This window comes from Physeter macrocephalus, chromosome 16 (genome assembly GCF_002837175.3).
Source record: "Physeter macrocephalus isolate SW-GA chromosome 16, ASM283717v5, whole genome shotgun sequence".
NCBI classification, from domain to species: Eukaryota; Metazoa; Chordata; class Mammalia; order Artiodactyla; family Physeteridae; genus Physeter; species Physeter macrocephalus.
In genome coordinates this window covers 87,135,635-87,161,950 of record NC_041229.1, presented here as the reverse complement: position 1 = coordinate 87,161,950, position 26,316 = coordinate 87,135,635, and the positions used below count along the sequence as shown (strand labels likewise).

Genomic DNA, 26,316 nt, shown 5'->3' with positions numbered 1-26,316 from the left:
CGAACCCGCGTCCCCCGCATCGGCAGGCGGACTCCCAACCACTGCGCCACCAGGGAAGCCCGAGTCTGACATTTCTAAGCACATCGAACTCATTATGTCTAAGCTGCAAAAGCTGCCATGACTAATTCCTCATCTGAATGGCCAGACTGGTTTCTCCAAAGACTCCTGAGCTTGGTGGGGGGAGTGGCCGCAGTTAAATGTTAGTAAGTTTCCATGTATCTGCGAATTGCTACTAATCAGGGCGGGGCAGACAGAAGAGAGGAGATGCTAAGGTTCTTCCGTCACCTGTGAGACTTTCGCATCTGTCCTGTGGCAGGTATCTGATTCATAGCTACCTGAGTGAAATTATGGAAATAAGTTTTGCAACACTTAAAACCAGCTATGGGTAGAACGATAGCTGTCTTTGGCACAGTTTTTCTTTTTTTTTTAAAAATAATAACACTCCTTGGTGAGCCTCCTCCCCACCCCATTCCCATCACATTCTGCTAGGCTGTATCACACCGACATTCTAGAATTTAAATTATTCCTGAGTTTTTACCACATCGTGTCGACCGCTGGTTTTATGTGTCGTCCTGTCTATAAGTTGGAGATATTAAAATTTACATATGTGTGATAATAAAATTTATATATGTGTCTACTTCATGAGTAGGTTGTTGTTCCCAGGGAGGAAAGAAGTACTCAGCAAATCCATCCATGCACCAGACTTTCATCTCCCTTTTGCTCTCAGTCCTTAGGGAGGGCGGGGTCATTAAATCTTGCCCTGGCCTCAGAAGCTGGTCTGGAATCTGAACTCCTCCCCATGAAAGTGATGTGGCCCAGGGCGGGCTGCAACTAAGCCTCAGTTGCTTCCTCTGCAAAGTGGGGTCATATAACCGACCCCTGGTGCAGTCTGAGGATTAAGAGAGGGATATGGGCAGGTGGGCTGGGGTCACCCAGCATCTAAGGGCTGGATGATTGGCCAGTGGGTACAGTAAGAACTTCCCCTGTTTTCAGCGTATGAGAACTTTTCTGTATTTAGCAAGTTTGCCTTGTCTGCATTTCACAATCAAAATTCAGTTACTAAATCCACTTTCTTAGGCCACTGGCTTAGTCAGGGCCATATTTAAACAATTAGCCTTAGGAATAGAATAAGTGGACCTGCTAATTAGCTTTCCTTCATTGCAGCCTACAGCTCAGGTTCAGAAGCTACCAGAGCTATCTGCTCCTATTATATTCTCCCAAAACCCTGCTCTGAACACACACAGATGCCTGCACACAGCTGCTCTTTGTTTTAGAGCAGCGCTGCTCATTAGAACTTCTGCAAAACAGAAATGTTCTATAATCCACGTTGTCTGAGAAAGTAGCCACTAGTCATTTGCGGCTAATCGAGCAGTTGAAACGTAACTAGTAACGTAACTTTAGCCAATGAAGAGCTAAAATTTTGATTTTATTTAATTTTAATTAAATGTAAATAGCCATCTGTGGCTGGTGGCTACCATATCAGTTTAATTGTGAAGACGCTCTTTTTCCTCATCAGCAGAAGTATCTCAGTTCCCACCCATACTATGGGTGCCTTACTCTGTAACCAAGGACAGGGGATAGATGTATTTAACTTACATTTAATGGTTTCCATAAAGAGTTCTGCAGCTTGACTTTTTAAAAAGCAGCCTGCGTTTGCGTGTTTGCGCGTTGAAGAGAAAAGGGAACCACGTTACCTAACGCTATCACATTGCAAAAGTGCAGAGGGGTAGCTGTAGTTGTCCGGATTCCCCAGAGCTCTTCTAAAGAAAACAAACCAAACCGAAACACTTCACCACGGTGGTCACCACTGCTCGCTCTTGATGTGCACCACTTTCCACAGGCCCATGAGAAATTCAGAAAAATAAGGGCCATGCCTGCTGTGAACATCCTGGAGCAGATATCCTGGGCCTGAGGACAGCTCCCTGAGCACTGTGATGTCTGGTGGGAGGCCTCTCAGGGGGACTCTGTTGGTCCCTCTCGTTGCTTTCCCATCGCTTGTAACAATACATCTCAATAATCTTCATGCCCTTTTCTCTCAAATCAGAGCGACAGAGAAGAGAAACAAAATCAAAAGAGAGAGAGTTGTTTGAAAACCCTGCTTTAGCCAAGTCTGCAGGGTGAAGACTCCACCAGGCACAGACTTATTTTAAACACTACCATTTGGTTCCCTCTCTCTTGTGGTTCTGACAATGATATTGCACACGCTTCTGCAAAGCCTGGAGGGCGTGCTGTGGAAGCACCTCAGGCAAGTGGCTTCCAACACACGACCCTTAAGGGCCTCCTCTAGGCAACCCCTCCCTCTGTGATTCACAAAGGTGTCTTCAGCCGGCCCTCAATTTCAGTGGTCATACTGGTTCCAGATGGACTTGGCCAGATTAATGGGTGGTGCCAACTCTTCAGGCAAGCGGCCATTCAGCTGTCACGGAGGAGCCTTCCTGGGTCTAAGTCCCGCCCCTCGGACCCAGGCAGCCTACCTTCCCACAGCAGGTGGGGGCTGGTCCCTTACCTGCAGGTCTCAAACCCTACGAGCAGGGCTGCCTCCATCTGGGCCATGGTGGGCAGTGTACAATTGAAGGCCTTGCAGAGGTCAGCAGCCTCAGTCTTCGAGATGCTGTAGCGACCATTCTTCTCCACGTGGAATACACCTGCGTATCGGCAGGTTATATTTAGATCTATGGGACGAAAAGAAAAGGTTAGATTCTTCTGCATCAATAATTTGGAAAGGATAAGAAGTCTGTTTTAGAGCAGCCTCATTAAAAAGACAAATAATCTTCCCTACTGGCCAGAGCCTTCAACATTCACTGTAGCATTTCAAAGCTTCACTACTTCACTACTTCACTCTTATCTGAGATAAGAGGCAGAAAGTAGCATCACATTTACATTCTCTCCGCCGACTGCTCCACGACAAAGTTTTTACAAAGCATGTGATTTATTTCTGATTAGGAAAGTAGCACAAACTTGGGGAAAACTTACAAAATTCAGGGAAGTAATGAAGGAAAAGCAAGTCCACCTCTAAGAAAACTACTGCAAACATTTTAAACATTTTGCTATATCTTGTTTCTGTTTGTTTTCTGAATGTGTGTGTTATGTATATACTTGCTTAGTTTAAATGGTACTAAATATACAATTTTAGGTGCAGGAATCTTTTTTTCCACTGAATGAGTATTTTTCCACAATCACTTGGTATGACTCCCTAGCTGATAACCACCAGTGACTTCTAGTCACACCCAGCATAAGTGTCCTTATGGCTGATAAGACCCACATGACCTGGCTCCTAACCTTTAAGTCTCTCACTCTGTTCCAGGCACAAAGCTTTCCTTCAGTTTCTTTGGACATTCTGAGCCCTTTCCCACCTTAGAACATTTAGGTCTGACTTTACCATTTCTTTTTTTTTTTAAGATTTTGCAAAAAATATATTGATAGGGTATATGTGTGGAAGTCAGTTCTAAGGGGGAGTTAGAACAAGATGGGTTAGATGGGATACAAAACAATATCGGACCTAACTTATTGATATGAGTGCATTTTACATGTTTAGGTTTTTTTTTTAATTTTTTAATGCAATTTTTAAAGGTTACAGTCCATTCACAGTTATTACAAAATATTGGCTATATTCCCTGTGTTGTACAATACATCCCTGTAGCTTATCTTACACCCAGTGGTTTGTACCTCCTACTTCCCTACCCCTATATTGTCCCCCGGTCCCTCCCAACTGTTAACCACTAGTTTGTTCTCTACATCTGTGAGTCTGCTTTTTTGTTATATTCACTAGTTTGTTTTATCTTTTAGGTTCCACATATAAGTGATAGCATACAGAATTTGTCTTTCTCTGACTTACTTCACTTAGCATAATGCCCTCTATGTCCATCCATGTTGCTGCAAATGGCAAAATTTTGTTCTTTTTTATGGCTGAGTAGACATTGTATATAGATAGACCACATCTTTTTATCCATTCCTCTGTTGATGGCCATTTCTGTCTAGAATGTACTGTCCTCTGATCATCACATTTTGTTTTTCAACTTGAAATCACCTCAACTTAGAGTCCTTCCCTGAACATTCTTATCCACCCCTCAGCGTCTCCCTCAACTTACTATGCCTTTGTGTCTTCACAGCAACTTGTCTATTTATTTGTGCATTTGTTTTTTTCTGTCTGCCCTTTCTTTGATGGAAACTCCAAGAAAGCAAGGGCCTTTTGCCTGTTTACAGCTGTTTCTCTAACACTCACATCAGTGGCTGACAGAGAGCAGATGCTCCATAAATATTTGTTGAATAATTGAACAACTCATTGGAATTTCTTCAAAAACACACTTTGAACATATTGACAGATAGATCCAAGACCTGTTCTTTACTCCCAAGAGTCAGTGCATCCAAAATGAAACCTAACTGCTACCAACCAGTTTAAAAATGATTTAGTCCTAGGACTTCTGTGATTTTGCAGACATGAATCTGAAATCTCAATAAGGAGATGAAAAAAAAAAAATCACCTGGTGTTCCCTGAGCCTCTGCAACAATCTCAAAAGACTTCAAAGCCCTTAACTGAAAACTCAATATTCTTCTGTATGATGCCCAGTTTGCACTTGAGTAAACGCCAACACAGAAAGGTTATGTCCTTGAAGCAGTCCTGGTGAAGCAGGAGCACTTCTTTGAGCTTCAGAGACAGTCAGACATTGACTCTGCCAATGCCAGACACCACTCTGTCAGTCCCAATTCAGACAGAATTGGCTTTAACTCAGACTCTCTCTCTCTCACACGGGTGGGTCCACAGGTCATCAGGAAGATTCTGCTTATTTATCAATGAGAAAACTGAGGCTCAGAAAAGTGAGCTGTCCAAGGAAGTGAGAATTGCTGTCCAGAGCCTTTAGTTGCCTTCCTGAATCCCAGTTGCTTTGTTTTACATTTCTGAGCTGATAGCCAGGGCGGAGAAGCCTGCAACTGCAGCATCCCTGGTTACCCAGCAACTTTGGAGTTCTGTGTGGCATCACCTTCCAAAGACCCTGAGAGGCGACTTGTATGTATGTATGTATGTATTATTTATAGGTGAAGAAACTGAAGCTCAGAAAAATGAAATGGCTTTGCAAAGTCACCCAGCCATTAAGTGGCAGAGCTGGAATTCCACCTCAGGTCTGTTTAACGCCAAAACCCATGCTCCAATCCATGTTGCTATGTGCCCAAGAATCCTTCCATATCATTAGAGCAAGTTTTCACTCTGGAGGGGAGAGATACACCTAAACAACTGTTACATAATGACAAAGATAGGGTCAGTGTTAATGGAATTGTACAGCCAACAACTGCTTTCTCCTCTCTGAGCAGCAAGCAGCTTCCAAACACTAGAAAACAGAGTCTGATGAATGCAAATCGAGATGATAAGAAAACTGTTAAACTTCTCTACAGCCTTTCTCGACTCTGAAAATAGTAAAAGAAGAAATAAAAAATAGAGCTTTGCAAAGACATAAGCCAGTATCAAGTGATTCTCTTTTCTTTGTATCATTAGCACGGAGGTGCTTTTAAAAAACATTAGAACTAGGTGAAATGGAGAAAACGTGTTTTGGGGAGACTAATTCCTTTTTGGAGTGGTGTTCTTTGGAAGCCACTCACACAATACTAGGCTGATGAGGCCAGGGGAGCACAGAGGGGGGAATGTACAAGGCCCTTTTGAAATGCTGTTTGTTTTTACTGACATTTTCAGCTTTGGCCTCGGTCGACCAATCTTTGCCAAAGGAAACTGTCACGCTGGGTGACCGTCCTTCCGGGGCTCCTCCGTGTGTAGCTTACAAAAGAGAAGCAAAGCCTCCCAATCAGTTTCTTGGAGGTGAGGGAGACAGAAGACACTGCAGCAGATGCCAGGAGAGGCAGACTGTGCCCATCAGCGTGTGGCAGGTGGCTGCTGTCACTCCTAGGTTAAAAATAAAGTCTGAGGCACGGACGGTGGTTTGGAGCTGAATGGCAGTTTCTGTCTTATTAAAATAAATTAGAGTTTGCCACCTGGCACACAGAATATGCAAATGCAAAAGGAACCGATTCACACTGAGACTTGTGAATAAAATCCCTTGAGTTCCACGGCGGCGGCCAACATCACTTGATAGACACACACAGGAATGTGTAAGTGTGTTTCTAGGTGTGCATGTGAGGAGTGAATGTGTGATGTGTGTGCTTGAGGTCAGCCAAGACAGGAAGGGACAGATAAAATCAAGCTTCAGCCTTCCTAGAAATGCGAGGCTTACACAGCGTGTGTAGTAGGTATCAGAAAAGGGCTGCTGAATGAATGAAGAAATTCTATGCAATGTGAGAATTCCGCGGCTTACGTTTATCTTAATCTCACACATAGAAAAGGTCCAACTCCTAATCTTGATGGCATTCAGCCATCTGGGAATTCCAAAGACGGTGCCAAAACCTTCACTTCAGGTCAACAGTATTCACCGTTCCTCCCCTCTGGGTCCCTCGTGTCTTAAAAAGGACCAAGCTTTCAGGGCTGTGTATCCGTTAAGCCCTGATAATTTATGAAGACTTTCCAACAGGCTTTCTTAACACTTAGGCAAACAGGAATGACTACCCCAAGGGGTATTGATAATACTAACAGCAATAATAGCAGCTAACACATATTGTGCATTTATTATGCATATGCCAGGCACTCTTCTAAGCATTTGACGAGTATTAACTCATTTTATCCGTAAAACAACCCTAGGAAGTAGGTAATACGATTATCCCCACCTTTCCCGATACAGAAACTGAGGCACAGAGAGGGGAAGAAACGAGCCCAGGTTCACAGAGCTCGTAATAATGGAGCCAGGATTCAAACCCAGCCGGTCTGGGCACCGAGAGCCCACAGGCTTAACCACCGGGGCACACTGTACTCCTCACCCTGATTTACAGAACTTGTTTTGCCCTCTCAACCTCCCCCATGTATAGCTGAGAATATCCCCAAGGTTCAAGTAAGGTTAGGGTAAGGCCGAGGCGTGAGTAGCCATGGACCACAGACCACTGGACAGGCACCCGTGCCCATGGCAACGGCGCTGGCCACACTGCAAACCCCTGTAGAGAGGCTGGACTCCGGAGATATCTGTGCATCTCTCCTGAGAAACGGAGATCCCTGTGATCCGGGAGCTGCCGTGACTCAAGAGTCTAATATTAAATGGCTGATTGCATCTCTCAGACAAGCCTGTCCAACTGGACGTGAATCAAGAATGTGTTCCGTTAAGCCCTCTGGTCTCCAATAAATCTCCTGTATCATGTAATAAAGGAAAGATTCCAAGTTCCTCCCTCCAAGAGACCCAATGGGCAATATTAACGTTTGGAGGCCATTTTTAGATTCAGGGTGGAGCCTTTCTGGAGGGTGTCCGTTATGATGGGGTTGCCAGGAGGACAGAGGGGTCATCGGCCCAACACCCAAGGATCTCATTGCCCACGCGGGAAGAGGTCTATCAGTAACCTGTCAGGAAGACCACAAAAAAGGAGCTCTGCAAGAGAACTGTTTAACCAACTCTCTGGCACCAACTCAAGTGAAGGCTGGTAGTTCAACTTAGAAGAGATCCACCCCAAACTGGGTTCGTATCCTGACACTGACATTCACTCCAGGTGACACAGCTAGTTAGTTTCTTACCCTCTCTGTCTGACACTCAGCCTTCTCCGTGATGGGATGACAGTACCATCAGGGTTTGCGGGACTGTGAAATGAGACAAGATATGTCAAACACTTGATACGGTGTTTGGCACTTAGTCAGAGCCAATGAGTATTGCACACTTATTAGGTGGCTGATCTACTTCAGCTAAATTAATTCTCACAAAGGTGCTATGGAGTGGGCACTATTGCCAAACCCACTTTAGAGACGAGGAAACTGAGGCACAAAGATGTTAAACAGTGTATCTAAAGTCACCCAAGTGGGAGAGTCAGGGTTCTAACTTCGGTGCTATGCTGCCAATTATGTGGGGTTCCGGGTAAATTCATTCTTATTTGGATAAACCAAAGCTGACCCACAGCACCATTAATTTTACCTATATTTTTCACTAAGCCTCACATCAAGGAAAACAGATCTTTCTAGTAAAATCGCCCTGGGCCTGAGACGAATAGCTTCTTGGTTCGCTCCAGTCACTTCGAGAGTGATAGAAAAGCACAGCGTCTGCTGAGAGTACAGCACTGTGTAATCTTTACCCAACTCACCATTACGTGCACGTGTCCAAATTTTCCTAAGAGGTGAGTGAGGGTGGGGATATTACACAGCCGACTAGCAATGGTGCTGAGTGACAAGACGTGTTCAACCTGGAATCCACAAGTTGGTCTTCAGGGGTCTATAAACCTGGGAAATTATACGCAAGACTGTGTGTGTACGAATATACGTGTCTACATGCTTGTGTGCACGCGTGTGTGTGTGTCGGTGTCTGGCTGGAGACAGCATCCCTCAGTTTCCATTAGCTCCTCAATGATATCCTCAATGACAGAAACAGGTAAAGAATTACAAGAAATTATTATCTTTAAGGTCTCTTCAGTAATTAGAAATTCCAGGATTCTGGAATTTTGGGACTTCCTTGTGGGCTTCATGACAGCAGGGACTGCGTCTCTCCTTCAGCATGTGTCCCCAGGACCCTGTGCAGCGCCACACAGAGGAGGCACATGTGGAACAAATGAATGAATGAATGAATGAATATTCTCCCCCACACACAGGACAAGCAGACGTGTAGGACGCAAACAGAACACGCCTCGGGTCCACTCCCCACGTCACGTCTAAAAGAATCACCAGCTGGGCCTGGTTGAGAATTCCCTAGTGGACACTTCAAATGTTTAAATGTTTTTAAACCGGAGCATTTGCTTCTGAGAACCTCCGCCGTTTTCCCTGAAAGCAAATGTTTCAGAGACCAACTTTCAGCTTTGCAGCTGGCGTTGTCTGCCTGGACTTTGCCGCTGTCATCTCAGAGACGAGCACAGCCTTTTCACATCCTGTCATAGGGCCCCTTCTGAGGCCGGATCTCCTGACACAGGAATGACAGACACAGTGCGTCCCATGTGAAGACCACAGGAGATGATCTACCATCACGCTGTGCCCAGAGACTCTCAATTCTCTGAACCAGACTTCTCCAGACGGTCCAACATGAATTAATGTATTTTCCAACAGGCACCACCTAGATGTGCCTGGCTCCTTTTGTCATCTCCTCAGGAAGGATGAGGCAGAATTAGATTCTTTTCTGATTTGGTCCCAGAGTAGCTACGTGTCTGGGGAAGTTGGTTTTCTTGAAGATGGGGATAAGGCCAGTTCCTGAGACCCAATGACTTGTGCAATTCCCACGGCCATGAGGACAACTGCAAACATTCACCTAGCGCCTAATCAGGCCCGTATGAGGTTTCCAACATTTTACAGCTAAAAATTCATTTAATTCTCACAACAGTGGTATGTGGTAGGCACTTCTGTTATCCCCATTTGATGCAGGAGGTAACTGATTCTTTGAGAAGACATGAATGACCTGAGCTAGGGGCTAGTGGACCTGGTTTCAGAATGTGCAGTCCAGCTGGTCGTACTGCAGTGTTAAGTGACACCTTGTGGGTGGGACAGATGCTAAACTACAGGAAACCCTCTTCTCCGTGTGGTTTTTAAAGTGCAGAGAGGTGAGCGTTAAAAGAGAACTCTGCAGAGAGGAATTTGAGCTTATTAAATATTATTAAATATTAATAAGCTCAAATACTATTTTAAGATCACAGGTCTCTTGATTCTGGACCAAAGGCTTAACAGGGCAGGGCCCTTTGCTCAAGAGCTTGGGAAAACTTAGATGGGAAAACCTGCACTAATGGAACTTCCACCCTCTCCCCAAGGCAAAGAATCCGAGGTCTCTGTGTCGCTGGCTTTCCCCGACAGAGGTCTGGCTTCCTCTCTCTCATTCTACCCGTGCTCTTCCCGAGATCCCCCTGGGGATCAGAGACCCCCCCACCCCCCACCCCAGCTGCAGCCTCAGGCCTCTTCTGTCCTTTACAGCCTGAGGGCTCTGGCCAAGGCCAGGCAGAACAGAATGAAGAGAGGTTGGCCCAGGGCTGGGATGCCGGACCACAGGCTGTCCTTGTGACATTTTGAGATGTCTGTTGCCCAGCCCCCAAACCTCAACAGACCAGGCCCTTCTAGCTGGAGCATGGCACTCCAGGCTCACTGCATCCGACTCCATCGAGCTCCTGGAGTCAGTCACATGCAGGCCTCCTGGGCAGAGGTGGCCAAAAGCACCGGCGAGCTCGCCACATTTTTCATCTTTATAGTGTTTATCATGAAGCAGCCGGGATTCCCTTTCTGTCCTCTGATTTGCTGAGCTCATGTCTGAAAAAGATTATGCAACATCACAAATCTACCCGAACTGATCCTCATCAGAACTAGGGAGAGATAGATAAGGCCAATTGTTTTTTAAAGCATTCTTGCTAATTGGATCATCTGCGTTTAAAGCGAGGAGGAACAATAGCCAGCGAGCATCAGAAATTCTCTTGAGACGCAAGAGAAAACAAAAATCCACAATGACTGAGCGTGGTCCCCCAGCCAGTTGTGAGAAAAGCAGGACCTCCGGGGTCCATAATTGCTAGATTCCTGACCCCCAGTCCAGTTTTCTGACTACTGAACGGCTTTTATAAGAGGCCAGAGCAAGCCGTTCCAATAAAGCCACGGTCCACTGTCTTAATGGGACATGAAGAAGCCATTCTCTTCTTCACTGTGATTGTTTGATGTCTTCAAAGCCCAGAAGTTTCCATCTGGGAGTCTTCCTAGCTATTATAGCCCCTGCTGCCACCCAGGCCTGCCAGTCCAGAAGGCTGGCAGCCTTCCTGCTGCCCCACATCTCTCGCCCCCATCCCCTCATGCCCACGTGATGATCGCCTGGTGAAAGGGTCTATTGTTCAGCATCCCATTCTGAACGAGGCCAAAATCACACTCAGTGGCTGAATCGCCTTTGGCTGCCCCGGGCAGACCATAAATCTTGAAGGACTCAGTCGCTCCCCGAATTGCCCTGGAGGCGGGTGAGGGTTTAATGAGCAGAGAAAATAGTCATACACCATCATATCCAGAGAATTTCCTCCAGAATGTGTCCTGGGTGGTTTTCAACTGAGCTCTTCATCCCTTGGCACTTAGAAGGGAAATGCACCCCAACTTCTTGGTGCTGGCTATATCCCCTGACCTCTCAGCCTTTTTGTCCAAGGAGCCTGTCATGGCAGCCAACAAGGGCCCATCACATCCACTCCGTCAGAGAAGAGTCCAAGGGTTCTCTCAGCCACTACCCTGGCCCTTCAGTCTAGGCCTCCGAAGAACCAATCCAATGAAGCTCTTGGATTGTTTGTAAGGAGTCTGCCTCCTGGTGGGGTAATGGGAACTGGAGGAGGGGAGAGGGTGGGAAGGTCTGGTTAGGCCCCCATTCCCGATCCTGGATCCAACAGTCTTTCTGGCAAAGGAGAGTGTGTCCCAGAACTGTTACCTCAGTACCCAACTCTGTGAGGCCATTGGTCTTTGGTGAGCGAGTCTCCGGGAAGACAGCTGAGGGAGAGAAACCAGAGTGTGTACCCCTGCGTGTTGCCATGGTGACCAGGAAATGTTTGGCTTTGGGCCTGAGACCTTGTTTTCTTCTTTTTTGGACCATATCTGTTTAGCAGACTGGCTAGCACAAACCCAGGATGTGGTAAATGAAATGAAAAAGCATCTCAGGGGCCCACATGGGGTTTTTCCTGTTGCAAGTAGAAAAAAAAGAGGTCCTACTTTGTTTCATAGTTAGATTTTTTGGAGGGGAGCTAATTTCAGTTATAACACCTAGTTCAGGTACAGCTTTGGCTCAGGTCTGTGGCCGGATCTTTGAGGAACTGGCTGATTTTAATCTGAGGGAAGTATGTCATGAGAGTTGAGGTGGGCTGAGATTGTCATTCACAAGTAATAGCTGCATTTTGCGGTGGTCAGCGAGTCAATGACACGCTGATGAGCCATGGGCCGCCATCTGGGAGAAGGACAAACGGTTCTAGCCTAACTCCTGTTCATTATAAGCTGTGTGACGTTGAATAAGTCACTCTAGATCTCTGGTTCACACCTAGCCTTCCTGCCTCCCAGGACGAAGCAAGAAGTTAGGAAATGCTTGAAGCTAGTGGGATAAAGCGGGGAGGAGTTATATGCACACCTGGGACAGTATGAACATCTCAGAAAGCTTCCCCAAAATCTAGTATTCATTAAGACATATATGGGCTCCAACCCCAGCAGAACAGGTGGATCAAAGTACAAGCAAGCGTCAGTAATATTGCCATGGGGGAACTTTCCATCTCCAATTATGAAGCATTTCCACATCCAAAAGCGGCCCCATGAGGCCCGTCAGGTAGGTACTATGGCCCCATTTTACAGATGAAGAAACAAAGGAGCAAGAGATTCAGAGATTCCAAAGTCTTACAGAGTTTGAATAAAACCCAGATCTCAACTCAGATTTTCAAGGTCTTCTGAGTTTCCCCATTACCCGTGGTGCTGCCCTTTCTGTCTTGGGTGTCAGCAAGCAAAGGGGAAAAGTGGCAGCACTCAGACAGAAGAGCAGTGGTTTTCATACTTTTCTTCCCCTCCCCGTCCCAATGATGTCTTAGGCAGAACCACAATATTTAGGATAGGGGAAAGCAGAGCTGCCCCCGTGGGAGTAGGAGTGAGGGTGGAGGGGCAGACCCCAGAGCCTCGATCCTCCAGCTACCCATTCTTGCCCAGCCTCCACCCCACCCCACCCCACCAATGGTCCTGACACCCTCCACAAGGCTTTAGGAGGCTGCGTGGAACACTCTGGAAACCACCGCAGGAGGGGCCAGTCATAACAATGATAACCACCCCTTGGCAAGGGCTTGCGATGTGCCAGGGGCTCCAAAGCATCCTAAGATGTTTAGTTGCCCCATGTGACAGCTGTGGAAGCAGAGGGTCAGAGCGCTAAGTAATTAGTACAGGGCTCTGCAGCTCAAAGGCTGCAGCCCAAATGAAATGCATTGTATAAAAATGCTTTACAAGTAATACAGGCTTAGCATGTTTTTTTTTTTTTTTTCCTGTCAGTCTCAAGAATAAAAATACCTTGCAATGTAAAGTTCCCCTTCAAGGCTGTCCCTGGCTCACCCGGTGGAGAGGAGATAGCAAAGTCTGCTTTTCCAATCCTAACCTACAGGGATGGGGGCTGGAGAGCAGCGGACACGAGAGGATTTATAGATCCAGAAACTGAGGTAAGGCTGTTGTCCTTCAAGGTAGAGCCATCCAGGTGGAGGGGACCAAAAAGCCACCACCAACTCCCACAGAGTCCAGCATCACCACACAGTCCAGGGTATCTCCAACTCGGATTTGATTTACTCTTCCCTATCTCTTTTAGCATCCTTTCAAGGGATAAAGACAAGATTCTGGAATTTATGGAGCTGCTATTGTGTCAGACATTAGTCTAGGTGTGGTAACAGGTGTCGTACCGTGTGATCTCCAGAGCAGCTTTGAGAGGTCAAATCATCAATCCCATTTTGCAGATGAAACAAGTGAGGCTCAGAGCACAACTGACTCAACATTTGCTGTGAAAGTGGCAGGGCCATGAATCAAACGCTGGGATGATATCTGGTCTCCGACGTGAGTTAGCCCAGATGTTTACCAAAGCCACCCCCCTCTGCTTGGGGCACACAGATTCTCACACTGGGGGCTAGAAATGAAAGGACCCTGTGGGGTGTGGTTGGGACAGGTCCTACTGCTGAGCCCGTGGCTGGGCTCCCCAGAAATATTACCATGGATGGAGCACCTACTGTGTGCTAAGTGCTTCACACTGATTATCTCATTTAATCCCCACAATAAATGTATGAGATAAGGACTATTATCGACATCAGACCTTATTACAGATAAGAAAACTGCAGTTTAGAGAGGTTAAGAAACTTGTTCTTTTCCTATTCATTTATTTATATAATTAAATGTAAGTTGCCTTTATAAGTTATTTTAACTATGTCATAAATATGTAATTGTTGGCATTTTACTTGTTTTCCTTATTTCTGAATTTTAGTACTTGGAATAAAGACTCTTATTATAATGTCAAAAAAAAAAGACAGGAACTTGTCCAAGTTTGCACCGTTAGGGGATCAGGCAGCCTGGCCCCTCTCTCTTAAACGCCACACGAATGCCTCTCTCAGCACTTAATTTCAGGAGATCCCAGGTGAATTGCAGGAGAATGCCTCTTGCCAGATAGTTTGACCATCTACCGGATTTGTATTTGCTAGTGTCATGCCAACAGAGTTGGTGGATGGTGACTGCTGTCTCCTCCAAGGGGTAACTAACAGACCCAAGGAGATGGGGACACTTTCAAAGAGAAATGAGTCCTGCACTGGCACTTAAGAGCCCTGTGCCCTAGGCAGGGGTGACTGTCTCAGGATCACAGTGAGAGGAAAAGGTTGAGGAATGGCTTGGATTTCCGCCTGGCTTCGATAGTAACTCGCTACCTCTACTCTTTCCATGACAGATGGTACCTAGTTCAGACACCCCTTAGATTGATGGTTTTTATCCTCTTTCCCCCATGGCACCACTTCAGATTCACAGGAGGGACCATGTCAGTCACACTCTAATGGGCACCAGGTACCTTGCCATCCCTAGTGGCCTCTTTCCCTGTCACTCAAAAAATCTTACCCAGATGCAAGTGAGTGAGCATGCAAAGTCTTCTAGGAATAGCCATGAGTTTGCTGCAGTTTATAAGAGAAGAAAGTCATTCATAAGCCTTGGCACCTGGTTGCCAGTAGCCCTGTACTTACAATTTACCTGCTACCAATCCTGACCTTCACGTGGATTGAGATAGAACAAGAACCATGCCTTTAGGTCACCCCTTTCCTCTTCAAATCCATCAGCAGTGAAGTGATGTAGCTGCAAAAGCATTTGTTTACAACAACAAGTATTATAAGTGACCAAGGAGAGTTCTAGATTTTCACTGATTCCGAATTAGGAGGGCTCAGAAATCATCAGGTCGTATTTTAATGACTCAATTGCTCTCTTTGCTCATAGACTCTCTCTCTCTCTCTCCATCAGTTGCTAAAGTGAAGAGGGGTGTGAGCGCTCATGTGAGTAACAGACCCCTTCCCAGTCCAAGAACCCTACCCTTATTTATTCTCCAGATGCTTTTAAGAGTAATACAAATGTTTCAAAGCAGAAACCCTATATAGGGAGAGGCTGGATTGAGGGGATATTTTTTAAAAATCTGGGCCAAAAGATTTCCAGGATCAGTACAGTTCCAATTGCCCTGTGAGCTAAGAGCTTGTAATTCACACCTCTTCCTGAGCTTTCAATCTCTGAAATCTCATCTGTAACCACTGATGCCAGTTGCAAATGCCAGGCTCCAGAGAACACATTTCTGACAAGCTTTTAAATCTGACTCAAGCCACAGGGTTTGGACCAAAACCTTTACCATTTCATGTGTAGCCGGAGTGGGCCAAGCATAACTTCCTGCTTTAAGGAACATGGCTCACGCAAAAAGCCAGGAGGCTTGGAAATGGAGGAAGCTACAAATGATCCTTCTGTGAAGTTGTCAAAGAAAATAAGATCTTGATTTTCCTTCACCTAAATAGCCATCGAACATGACAAGAGACCACACCTGGGTGAAGGCCTAAGCTACTTTCAGCCCAGACACTTGAGAGGCATTCTAGAAGCAACAGGATAGGCACAACAGGGCAGGGCCTCCTCCTATGAAATCTGTGCCTCCCAAATTTGTCTTCTTAGGGCATGGCGCAAGGCATCCGCTCAAAGCACCCTCTAGAAGATGTGAGTGTTATGTACCAGATATGAACCTGGGTGCTGAGGAGACATACGAGGTCCCTGCCCTGAAAGAGCTTATGCTCTAGTGTGGGGAAACAGACGGTATACAGGGAAACGATTAGCATATAAATATAAGGCAGTTTCAGGAGGGATAGTGCAACACAAAAATAAAAGGGGAACAGGCTGCCTTTTCGGGCGGTCTGTGTGGTCTGAGGCACACTCTTCTATGAACTTATGGGCATATTTTCCCTATTTATTATGGGGCTTTTGGTGAGATCAGCTACATGGCGGAAGGAAATACCTACACACACACACACACACACACACAGAGATTAAATCAGATTTGGAATTCATTGCCTTCCAGGGTCCATAACGAGATGTCCTTAGCATGGGGACTTAGTAGGGTAAATAAGGGAGACTTGGAAGGCAAAGGCTATGGCAACCGAACGACCCGGCTTGGGGGATAAGAGTTCCATTTGAGTCATAAGCTGGGTACAGAGTTGATGGAAGATGGCTCTGTCTGCCCCTTCTGGGTCTTGGCCTGAACTTCAAGGAGGCAAATCAAACAGCATGACAGAGCAGCCCGTCAGAGTGCAACTGTGATGTGTCCAGTCACCATCCCTCTGAAGGCTTGCAAGGATCTCCTGGCATCTTCAGCCTCCCTTAGTTTATAGTTACTAAGGTGACAGAGCAATTACCCCTATGCTATTGTAAGGTGGCACAGCGGCCAAGGTCATAGTCTTTCATATCAGAAAGACTTGGGTCCAAGCCCCAGCTTGGGCTCCTGTGGAATGTTGGGCACACCATGTTTTTCTTAACCTTTCAGCCTCCGTTTCTTCATTAGTAAAGTGAAGGCAATACCTACCTCATGGGGTGCTTTTAAGGTGTCAGTGGGGAAATGCACCTGAAACACGTAGCAAAGTACCTGACGCTTAGCAAAGTGGCTGGGACTTGATCAATATTAGGCAATCATCTCAAAGATTAAGTGTATGTAAGTCTACTTAATCATAAAGAGCCTCCCACTCTGACAATTCTTGATTAACTGGTCAGCCATTCACTGTATCACTGGTAATAGCCACTCAAGACCTCCAGTTAGGAGCCAGAAGCCTAATTATACAATACATGAGCTCCTACTCTATATAATGCACGTGATAGATAGATAGGTAGATAGATGATAGATAGGTAGGTAGATAGGAAGGAAGGAAGGAAGGAAGAAAAAAAATAAGAAAGAGAGGAAGGAAGAAAGAAAGAGATAGATGAACAGGTGGATGGATAGACAGATGGATAGACTGACACTATCTATAAAACATTATTCTAGGAAGAAGTATGCCTCAAGTGATACTAACCCACATAATCAAAATGGGTTCCACTGGGATTATGCCTTGTTCATCCTTATATCCACGATGTCTGACACATCGTACGGTGCCCAATAGATGTCTCTTTAGTTTTGTGGGAAACGCATTAGAGTCCAGTGACGTGGGATCTAGAGTTGGACTTCTTAGTGATAAGCTGTCAGTACTTAGCAGTACGGCTTCAGTTTCTTTATCAGAGCAGGAAGAAGTTGGCTTTGGTGGTCTCTAGGTCCCTGGCCAACCTAATGCTCTGCCTCTAGAAGTCTATGTTTCTTTTAAACTTGTTCTATAAACACTCCAGGAACCCGAGTGGCTCCCTCTTGCCTGCAGGGTTGTGGCATATCCCTCTGGAATCAAGGCAGTGGTGGTGTGATGGATGCGTCAAGCAGGCTGGAGTGGCCAGCAAAAAGAAACAATAGACAAGAGTGTTACCAGCATCCTTCTCTCCAATGACAACTAAATGCCTTCCAGCACACAGAGACTACAACCTGCCCCATCCAAGCGGGAGGGAGAGAATGGTTTCAATTAAGGGAAGCACAGCAGGATGGCTGATCTCCTTAGAGAGACTACTCCTAAATTACCACAAACAGCCCCAGCGCTCCCTGCAGTGAATTTCAGCATCACGGGCCAATTCAAACCATTCTTCAGTTGTGAGACAATCCTCAAGTGAGGTGCTTCTCAGCAGCTCCCACCTGCACAACTGGAAGTCGAGACGCCCACCCCCAATTGGCTCCCTGATCTTTGGTGGTCTCGGAGGTCCCAATGCCAACGGGAAGAGCAAAGAGGGAAGTTCCCTTCACCTGTTTTCCCGAAGATAACTCTCGGTAGTACTAAATTGTTTCAAGGTCCTTCATTTTCAAGGAGCCAGAAAAATCCAGATTCTCAGGAAAAGGAGATGCCTTGAATTTTCAAGGCCTCCAGTTCTGGAGATGGAAGGACAGGATGGGCCCCATAAAGCTGAATGGAACGCTGGTGTGATGTGAGGGAGAGGATTGAATTCCAGCCCCACCACATGAGAGCAGAGCCTTCTTGGACAAGTTACTTCATCTTTACGAGCCTCAGTTTCTCAGCCTGTAAAATGACTCTAAGGAAATTCAGTCATTTATTTATTCAGTGGATATTTGATATTTGCTGCGTACCGCAAAGAGAGGTTTATGGGAGTTAGATAATAAACTCAAGGGAAACACCAGCGTTGCATCTGGTTCATAATAGGTGCTTAATTTTCCTTCTCCCACGGGAAGATAAAACCCTGGACAACCAGCCACAGTTCTCGCAGATACCAGGGGGACCCCTCGGTTCTAATTTATAATGTATTTACACCACGAACAATCATCTGTGTTTTGATAATCTTCTGTTTCAGCCCACACAACAGTCTGCAACCACACTCCTATGAAATTAAAAGCAAAATCAGAACCTGACACAAAGGCAAACACTCTTATTAAAAGGTGCAAAAGTTTTAGCCACTTCTGAGGTGTGGCTGGGAGAGGCCAGATGTTCCTTTCTTTAGAGGTGAAAAGAACTGAGCAGTTAAAGGCAATTAAAGGTATTTGGGGAGATAAGAGGATTGAACACCCCAATGATTGATGGGTGGGCACTTCATGTACTCAAAAGCTGGTCCCCTCCGCACCTCCACAACCAGGAAATTCTAAGCCCGGGCTTCTGGGGAGGATGTGGGCTTTGGGAAACCTCAAAATTTCCAGAATGAGAAGAAAGTTACTGCATTAAATTGCCCCTAAGGGTCTTTCTATACTCTGAGACCAGGGAAGAGTACTGTAAAGAAATACTTCTACCCAAGAGGGAGGAAAATACCATCTCCTCCTCCAGCCTCACTGCCAACTGCCAGCACCGAAGGCAGGAAGAGGCAGATCCTGCTGAGACAAGCAGCCCAGGAGACTGCCTGTCATTGTGCAAGTAAAGGCAGGACCTGGAGTGTGTTTCCCCACTCGCTTCCACCAGCTTCTGCAATAGCCAAGCTTCCCGGAACATCCTATGCTGCCTTATCTGCCTGGCAACACTTGTGCCAGTAAGCACGTGGGTGCCAGCACTTCGGTGTGCCCTCCCCCCAAATTAAATGAGATCTTATTGGCTAATGTTCTGCCCAGAAATGGAATGAAAATCTTCCAAAGGCAGCTGGGAGCATTTCTCAAGTGCAGCAGGAACAGAGTTTGGGCTGAATGGGGAAGGGAGAGGTCCCAGGTCTAATAATTATGGTGATCTCGATGATTACTGAGGATACTTGCTCCCTGTGAGTCATCCCACACACGATCACAGTTAGTCCTTACACAACCCTGCACATAGGTATCATTACTCTATGTTAAAGATGAGGAAATTGAGGCTCAGAGTGTTAAGTCAATTGCTTAAGGCCACATAACTGATGAGGGGCAGGACTCGAACCCAGATTTAACTCCGGGACCCAGACTGCTTGCTGAGAGCCTGAGATACCAGACTTCCGATCCCCCTCATGCATCCCTGACCCCTGTACTTAGCCCAGAGGCTAAACTATGTAGGATGATGAGTAAACACTCTCTAATCTAGCCTTTAGAGGAAGGCAGAAAACCTGACTTTGACAGACACTATTCCCTGGTGGCCTATTTCTAAATGTCTTCCAGGGGGTCTGGGAAGCTCATTTGGAGAAGAAACTGGATGCGTTTTCCAAAGGTGTTAACTATGCAAACAAGGCAGAATACAGAAGTAGCTGCTGACTTTAGCCTTCCAAACAATACAAAGAACAGGAAGCTCAAACAGATAATAGGGTACCTTTCCTCCACCCTGAGAAACAGTCCTTAAGAAAGGCTGGAGATTATCTGATGATACTTATTTGAAAGGAAAGAGAGCTGCCCCAAACATGTTCCAGAAGCGAGCCACAGGGAGCCCCTCCCTCTGCTCCCAAGAAGAAGAGTCTAGAATATCCAAGGCTTGCCTTCCCAAACCTTGCCCCATCTCTTCTAGGCCTCAGCGGAACACGTTTCCTTCTTGTCTTTCACATCCATGAAATATTGCACATATTCAGCCTCTGTTTGGTACCTTTGCAGGAAACCATGGAAGAGACTGTTTCTTAGGTGATGCCAGCCAAGGAAGAGGAATGGAAGTTGGGGTGGTGCATGGCCATAAAGGGAGGAGAAGAGATGTGGTCTGCTTGCTGACCCTCATTTGCTTTTTAAGCACTTGTCTCTTTTTCCAATAGACAGATATAGATAGATAGATGATAGATAGATGATAGACAGATAGATGAAAGATACATGGATATACACACACATGTAAAGTTGTTTTTTTTAATTGAATTTGGACATCAGATAGATAGATAGATAGATAGATAGATAGATGATAGACAGATAGATGAAAGATACATGGATATACACACACATGTAAAGTTGTTTTTTTTAATTGAATTTGGACATCACGGCCTGAATCCACCATGGTAAGCCACAATGCCACAAATCCAACCAAACATTAAAGTGGACACAGGCCTTCAGGAAAGAGACCAATCCCAAGTTTATTCATTCAACAAGGTTTCATTCAGTGTCCCCATGGGTACTGTGCTAGACACTGGGACCAGGGCACTGAAAAAGGTCGGCAAGGTCACCGTCCCCAAGGAGATTCTGGTCCAGGGGAGAAGACAGACACTCAACAAGTCAACGACACAGCACAATAAACGTTGGAACAGAAGTGCAAGGTGCTGAGCACTTAGTCTAAAGGGAAGCCTTGCCTCCCCAAGGCCTTGGCTGTCCCCAAGAGATGCCTCCCCAAGGCAACGCCATTTCAGCTGAGAACTGAAGGATGGACTGAGAACTAACAGACCAGGCTCAGCGGGCCTCACAGTCAGGAAATTCACCCTCCAAGTAAAGCATAAATCGTTTCAGTTTGATAGAATCCATTTCCTCAAGCTCTTTCATCATTACATGTTGAGAAGGAGAGGCCCCCTTCCCATGTAAGAAAAAATCACACTCTTGAGGTCCACGTGAAACATCCCCTGGCTTTCTCTTCCCTGGATTCAGTCCTTATAAATCCTTTACTGATATTTAAGTGATAAAAAGGAATGGAAAAAAAAAAATTTTAAATCCTAAGTTTCCCTCCGTGCTGTTAGATTCATGAGCTAACTGCATATGGAGGCAGGGGACTGGCCCAGAAAACCCACCTGTCCATCTTTGGGCTTATTAAAATGTTAAGATGTTGGGCCCTTGAACTTTGGACTCAAAGAAAGGAGTTTTAGGAAGGAGTTTTCCTGCTTATGAAAGGGCAATCATTAATATAAAATTCAATAGTCAATTCTAGACTCCCTGAAAGCAAGTCAGATCCATTGGGAGCCAACATAGTGTGGTGACATGGATATCAACTCTGTGGGTGGACAGCTAGGGTTCAAATCCTGAATCTGTACGAATTAGCTCTATGACCCTGGGAAAGTCATTAAACTTCCCTCCTCTACAGGAGTGTAATAATGCTAACCACAAAGTTAATATGAGGGCTGGATTCGATAATGGAGCTGAAAACACTTCACACACATTAAAACACTCCAGGAGTGTAGTTTTTGAAAAGGGAAGCAGGCTCTCTCCCTTGGGGGTCATCATCTCATAATTTACAGGAAGAGATGCTCTTCTAAGGTCACAGTAATTCTTTTTAAATGGATCACTACAGACTAGTGGTCCTTAGGCATAGTGTAGCTCCAGCAGTGCTGAGATAGGTTGCAATAATGAGTTCTTAATAATAAAGTGCTCAAGTGTGCAAAGATGGACTGTTTCTTGTAAATTATAACAGATTTAAGGTTATTCCCTGATATGCATTTTTTGGAGAGAGAAAAGGATAAAGTTATAGCTATTGTGACTGAGTATAAACCCAGATCATCTAAGCCTCAAACTGCAGTGTGTCGCCCATGTGAACTTCGTCTGTGAGGCGTGTCTTCTTAGCATAAGGTTGAGGGTGTGGCTTAGAAACACAAGAACTTAGCTTTGCCTTTTTTCTTTTGCCTACATAGAATCTCAAACCACAGCTCTACGAGTTGCATAGACTCCCTTTAGGGCCTTACTCATTATAACAGACATTGTTACCAATGCAATAAAATTCTTCTAATTGCAACCCGATTTTGTTCCAAATCTCAAACTTGTGCTTCAGGGGAGGCGAGGCCCCAACTCCTAGCTCAGTTGGGTAGATCATGACTGGTCTGAGTCAAGCACTGTGGTCAGAGTTCTCCTTGCCAGCGATTGGTTCAGCGTGGGCATTCCAGGCAATGGGACCTCATTCTTCCAAAGGGAAGTCAATTAAGAACTTCTAGAAAAGCCATTCCTCCATTTTTCTAGAAGAGATGTTTATGAATAAGCATCCTTCTTCTGGTGCTGGATAATGATTTTGTTTTTCCATTGGAGGCCTGGAACTGTAGGAGTCAATTTGGGACCATGAAGGAGGCTAAACTAAAGGAAGACACTACAAGGGGCAGAGTGGGAAGTTGGAAGAAAACCGGGTCTTTGATAACAACGTTGAGCTTCTGGAATCATCCTACTTCCATACTTCTTGTTATGGGAGATAATGTTTTATGAGGGTTGATTATTCTGTTACTTACAGAGATACCCAGCTGACATGAACTGATGTGGGTATACCAAGAAATATGTGACAGATAACAATTACATGGGGGGGCTACACATCACGGATTGATGCATAGATGGGTTGTGGCTTATGTTCAATCATGATAGCTATAACTCCACCCTTATCTCTCTAACCCAAGAAAGCACATCTGAATAAAAGGGAAAGGATGTGGGCTTCCCTGGTGGCGAAGTGGTCGAGAGTCCGCCTGCCGATGCAGGGGACACGGATTCGTGCCCCGGTCCGGGAAGATCCCACGTGCCGCGGAGCGGCTGGGCCCGTGAGCCATGGCCGCTGGGCCTGTGCATCTGGAGCCTGTGCTCCGAAACGGGAGATGCCACAGCGGTGAGAGGCCCGCGTACCCCTCCCCCCCCACAAAAAAAAGGGAAAGGATGTTATCATCATCACTGGTTGGGGTGGGGGGGGGATAAACTTGAACCTGTTCTTGTTTATAAGACACAGTTGTTTATAACTGACCACTTGGATTGCTGGTGCCTATATTCTACCAATTGATAAATAAGTGATGTTTTGTGTTTTTGTTTTTGTTTTTTTCTCACCACATCTATCTCACTCTCCTGATAGAGTCCACTCTGGTCATCTCCAAGTAGTTAACCACCAACAAAGGAAATAAAAGAGCGAGGCCCTTGTAGTCAGATGGTTGGACATCTGAATCCCAGGGCTCTTGCCTGATCCTCCTGCCTGGATCCAGGAGATGTGCCTGCATGGCTGCTGGAAGCCATCCTACAAACCTCCCCCTTACCTACACATCAATAGACCCTGGGCCCGAGCTCTAGCCACCAAAGTGCTTAAAACAAGACCAAGAAACTTCCAATAAAATGGGCCAATAAATTTGACCCTAAACCGAGGCTTAACGCTCAAGATTCCTAAGTAAATTATGAATTTTTCTCCCATGGAAAAATGACACGTTTTGTTTCCCAGAGTTTGGGCTCCTTTTCTCCCCCAACATGTGCTTCTAAAAGCTTGAGTCAGCTTGGAGGCTCCCATGGTTCTCTTCCCACCACTGTCCTTTGCAAGGCAGGTAGGATAAACTGGTTGCTTGCAGAATCTTGAGGAATAAAACTTCCTTTTCTGGCTCTCTTACTCAGATGACCCACGTGTGAGGCAGCTAGACTAGGAGCTGCCTTGGCTAGAGTTGCTATGAGGAGCTTTGACCCCACCCACCAAACTGTCCCCCCGTCCTGAGAGCTGGTGGGGTTGAGAAGTCCAACAAGTAGGCCTCCCAAGGAACTGTGGCGATCCTGCAAACATAGTTACTGCTATCCACTGAAAAGTCTTGAGAAGTCTTCCTTGATGCTCTAGATCAGATGAGGACTCCCTGTTACCAGCTCTCACAAGCTCCTGCTTTTCCTTCCTAGCTCTGATCACAAGTATAATTAAATAAGGGCATACTTAGTTGTTTACTATGTCTTCCCAGATAGCTGGCAAGTTCCATGAGAGCAGAAACTGTGCCTCTCTTGTTTAAAGTTGTATCCCCAGCCCCTGGCAGAGTGCCTGGCACATACTGGTGTTCAATAAATATGTGTTAAGTGAACACATGGATCATTTGGAAGCCACTGATTGATCAGAGAGGCTGGGCAAGAGCGATGCCAGGTTATGCAGGGCCTTCTGGTTTCCAAAGGCTCATTGAGTCAAAAAGGATCAAAACGAACACCAAATATGGATGTACAAGATACTACACAGGAAACCAGATCCAAGTACAATGAAGACCCCAGCAGAGTGTAAGTAAACACCTACACTGTTTCCCATTGTGTCACACACATAAAACCCCCAAAACCCAGGACCATTTTATCTTCCTCTCTGTCACTCCAAGTCTTCTTGCCCTGGTCAGCCACTGTCCTATACTACACAGGAAAATCCAAGTACAATCAATGACCCAGCAGAGTGTAAGTAAACACCTACACTGTTTCCCATTGTGTCACACACATAAAACCCCCAAAACCCAGGACCATTTTATCTTCCTCTCTGTCACTCCAAGTCTTCTTGCCCTGGTCAGCCACTGTCCTCCTGTTTAGTGCCCTTTCCTCTATCATCTCAAAGTATGAAATGGAAAGAGTACTGGATTGAGGTTCAGAAACCAGAGTTTTGACTCTAACTGGTTGTATGACCTTGGGCAAGTCACGTGCAGTCTTTGAGACATCCTTCCCTTGTTTGTCCAATAAAACTAGCGGGCTATACAATTTCTAGCACTTGCCCCCATCCTGACATGCCGTCATCATTGGCTTTGTGTCACCAGCTCATGAAAACTTCTCAGTTAGGGCCCTTTCTCCCTTTCTCCTTTTTACCCTCTTTGGATCCATACTTCGACCCAGCTCAGACTTGCACCTAAGCCTTAGCAAAGCACCTGAAAGCCCTCCTGCCCCTGCCTCCAGCACTCTTTATTGAGTTACCCCAGTAAGGGGATTGTGACTCAACTTGGCAGGGTACCCCAGTCCCCTGCAGGCCGGCTGCCTCCGCCTGTCTCTGGAAATGGCAGGACCAAGAACCTGAGCACATAGCAGGGCCCCCTAGATAAGCACTGCCCAGGAGGGGATGGCAGCTCGCAGGAGATGGGTGAGCATTCTGAAGAATACAATTTCAATGACTGGGGTCAACCAGCAACAGGAGACAGAGATAAAAGTGAGAGTGACTTCAGGTAATAATAGAACCTTGTAGTTCTACATCACGTGCTTCTGCCTAGCAGCACAAAACACTTTCACACCAGCAGGCAAAGGTGGAGAGGTCTAGGGGAAGCAGACAGATTATTATCCCTGGGTGGGTCACACACTGTATTGAAGCATTAGACAGATAAAGCCAGTAGCCCAAGGTCACACAATTAGGCTTTGACACAGTGGGAATTAGAGCAGAGTGTCCTAATCTCACCCAGGGGCTATTTCTAGTAGACTCTTGATGGAGCCTTTTGTTTACACCTTGGTTCTATCTTATCTTACCTGCCCAGGTAGTGAGCTTGCTTTTTCCCTTGGGGATGAAGAGTGGGAAACTTGAGCAGCCCAGAGTGGGTTGACCAGCCTGAGTTTAGAATCCAGCCTTCTTGACTTGGATTCTACCAGCAGGACCCAGGAAGGCCAGCCTGTGGAATGCTGTTACTGTTTGCATTTGGGAAGCACAGAAGAGCCCCAGTGGCAGCTGAGAATGCATTGGCTCCAGGGCTGATAAAAGTTGTAATTAACATGCATATACGATCTTTTCATCTTCAAAGGCTTTAACTCATATGAGCTAGTTATGCCTCCTATCACCCCCATGGCTGAGGAATCATTTTTGTCTTCTCAGTTTGCAGATGGAGAAGCTGATGCGAGAAGGAGCTCTTTGCCAGGAAGTCTGGCCCCGATTCAAAAAGAGGAGATTCCTTGCTCCCAGCATCTTACCTCACTTGGGGTAATGGGAAAACAGAGTGTGAATTAATCATAAGAGAAGGCTCAAGGGACCAGACTCCTCTGGCTGAGAGACTGCATTTATACTGTTCTGGAAGGAGGTGGAGTTTATGGTATGGCTCTCTGACTAGATCCAACTCCCCGAGTTACACACAACTATCAGAAATGTAGACTAGAAAAGTCTACTGCTCTACTGTGGGGATGTCCATGTGATACAGGGGGGGTCAAATCCTCCATATTGTGCCCGTGGCAGACATCACTAATGGATCACAGCACTCTCTGTGGCTGAGCCGAGGTT

At 45.9% G+C, this 26,316-nt stretch overlaps 1 protein-coding gene across 17 annotated transcripts in view; it reads right to left on the bottom strand.

The window, feature by feature from the left end:
• CD44 (CD44 molecule (IN blood group)) overlaps window positions 1–26,316 on the bottom strand; it is an 87,788-nt gene that overhangs the window by 49,369 nt on the left and 12,103 nt on the right. For all 17 annotated transcript variants that reach the window (XM_007129546.1, XM_007129531.4, XM_007129536.4 and 14 more), the window contains exon 2: window positions 2,507–2,672. In XM_007129546.1, the coding sequence (XP_007129608.1) occupies window positions 2,507–2,672 (166 nt within the window). The remainder of the gene's footprint in view (window positions 1–2,506; window positions 2,673–26,316) is intronic.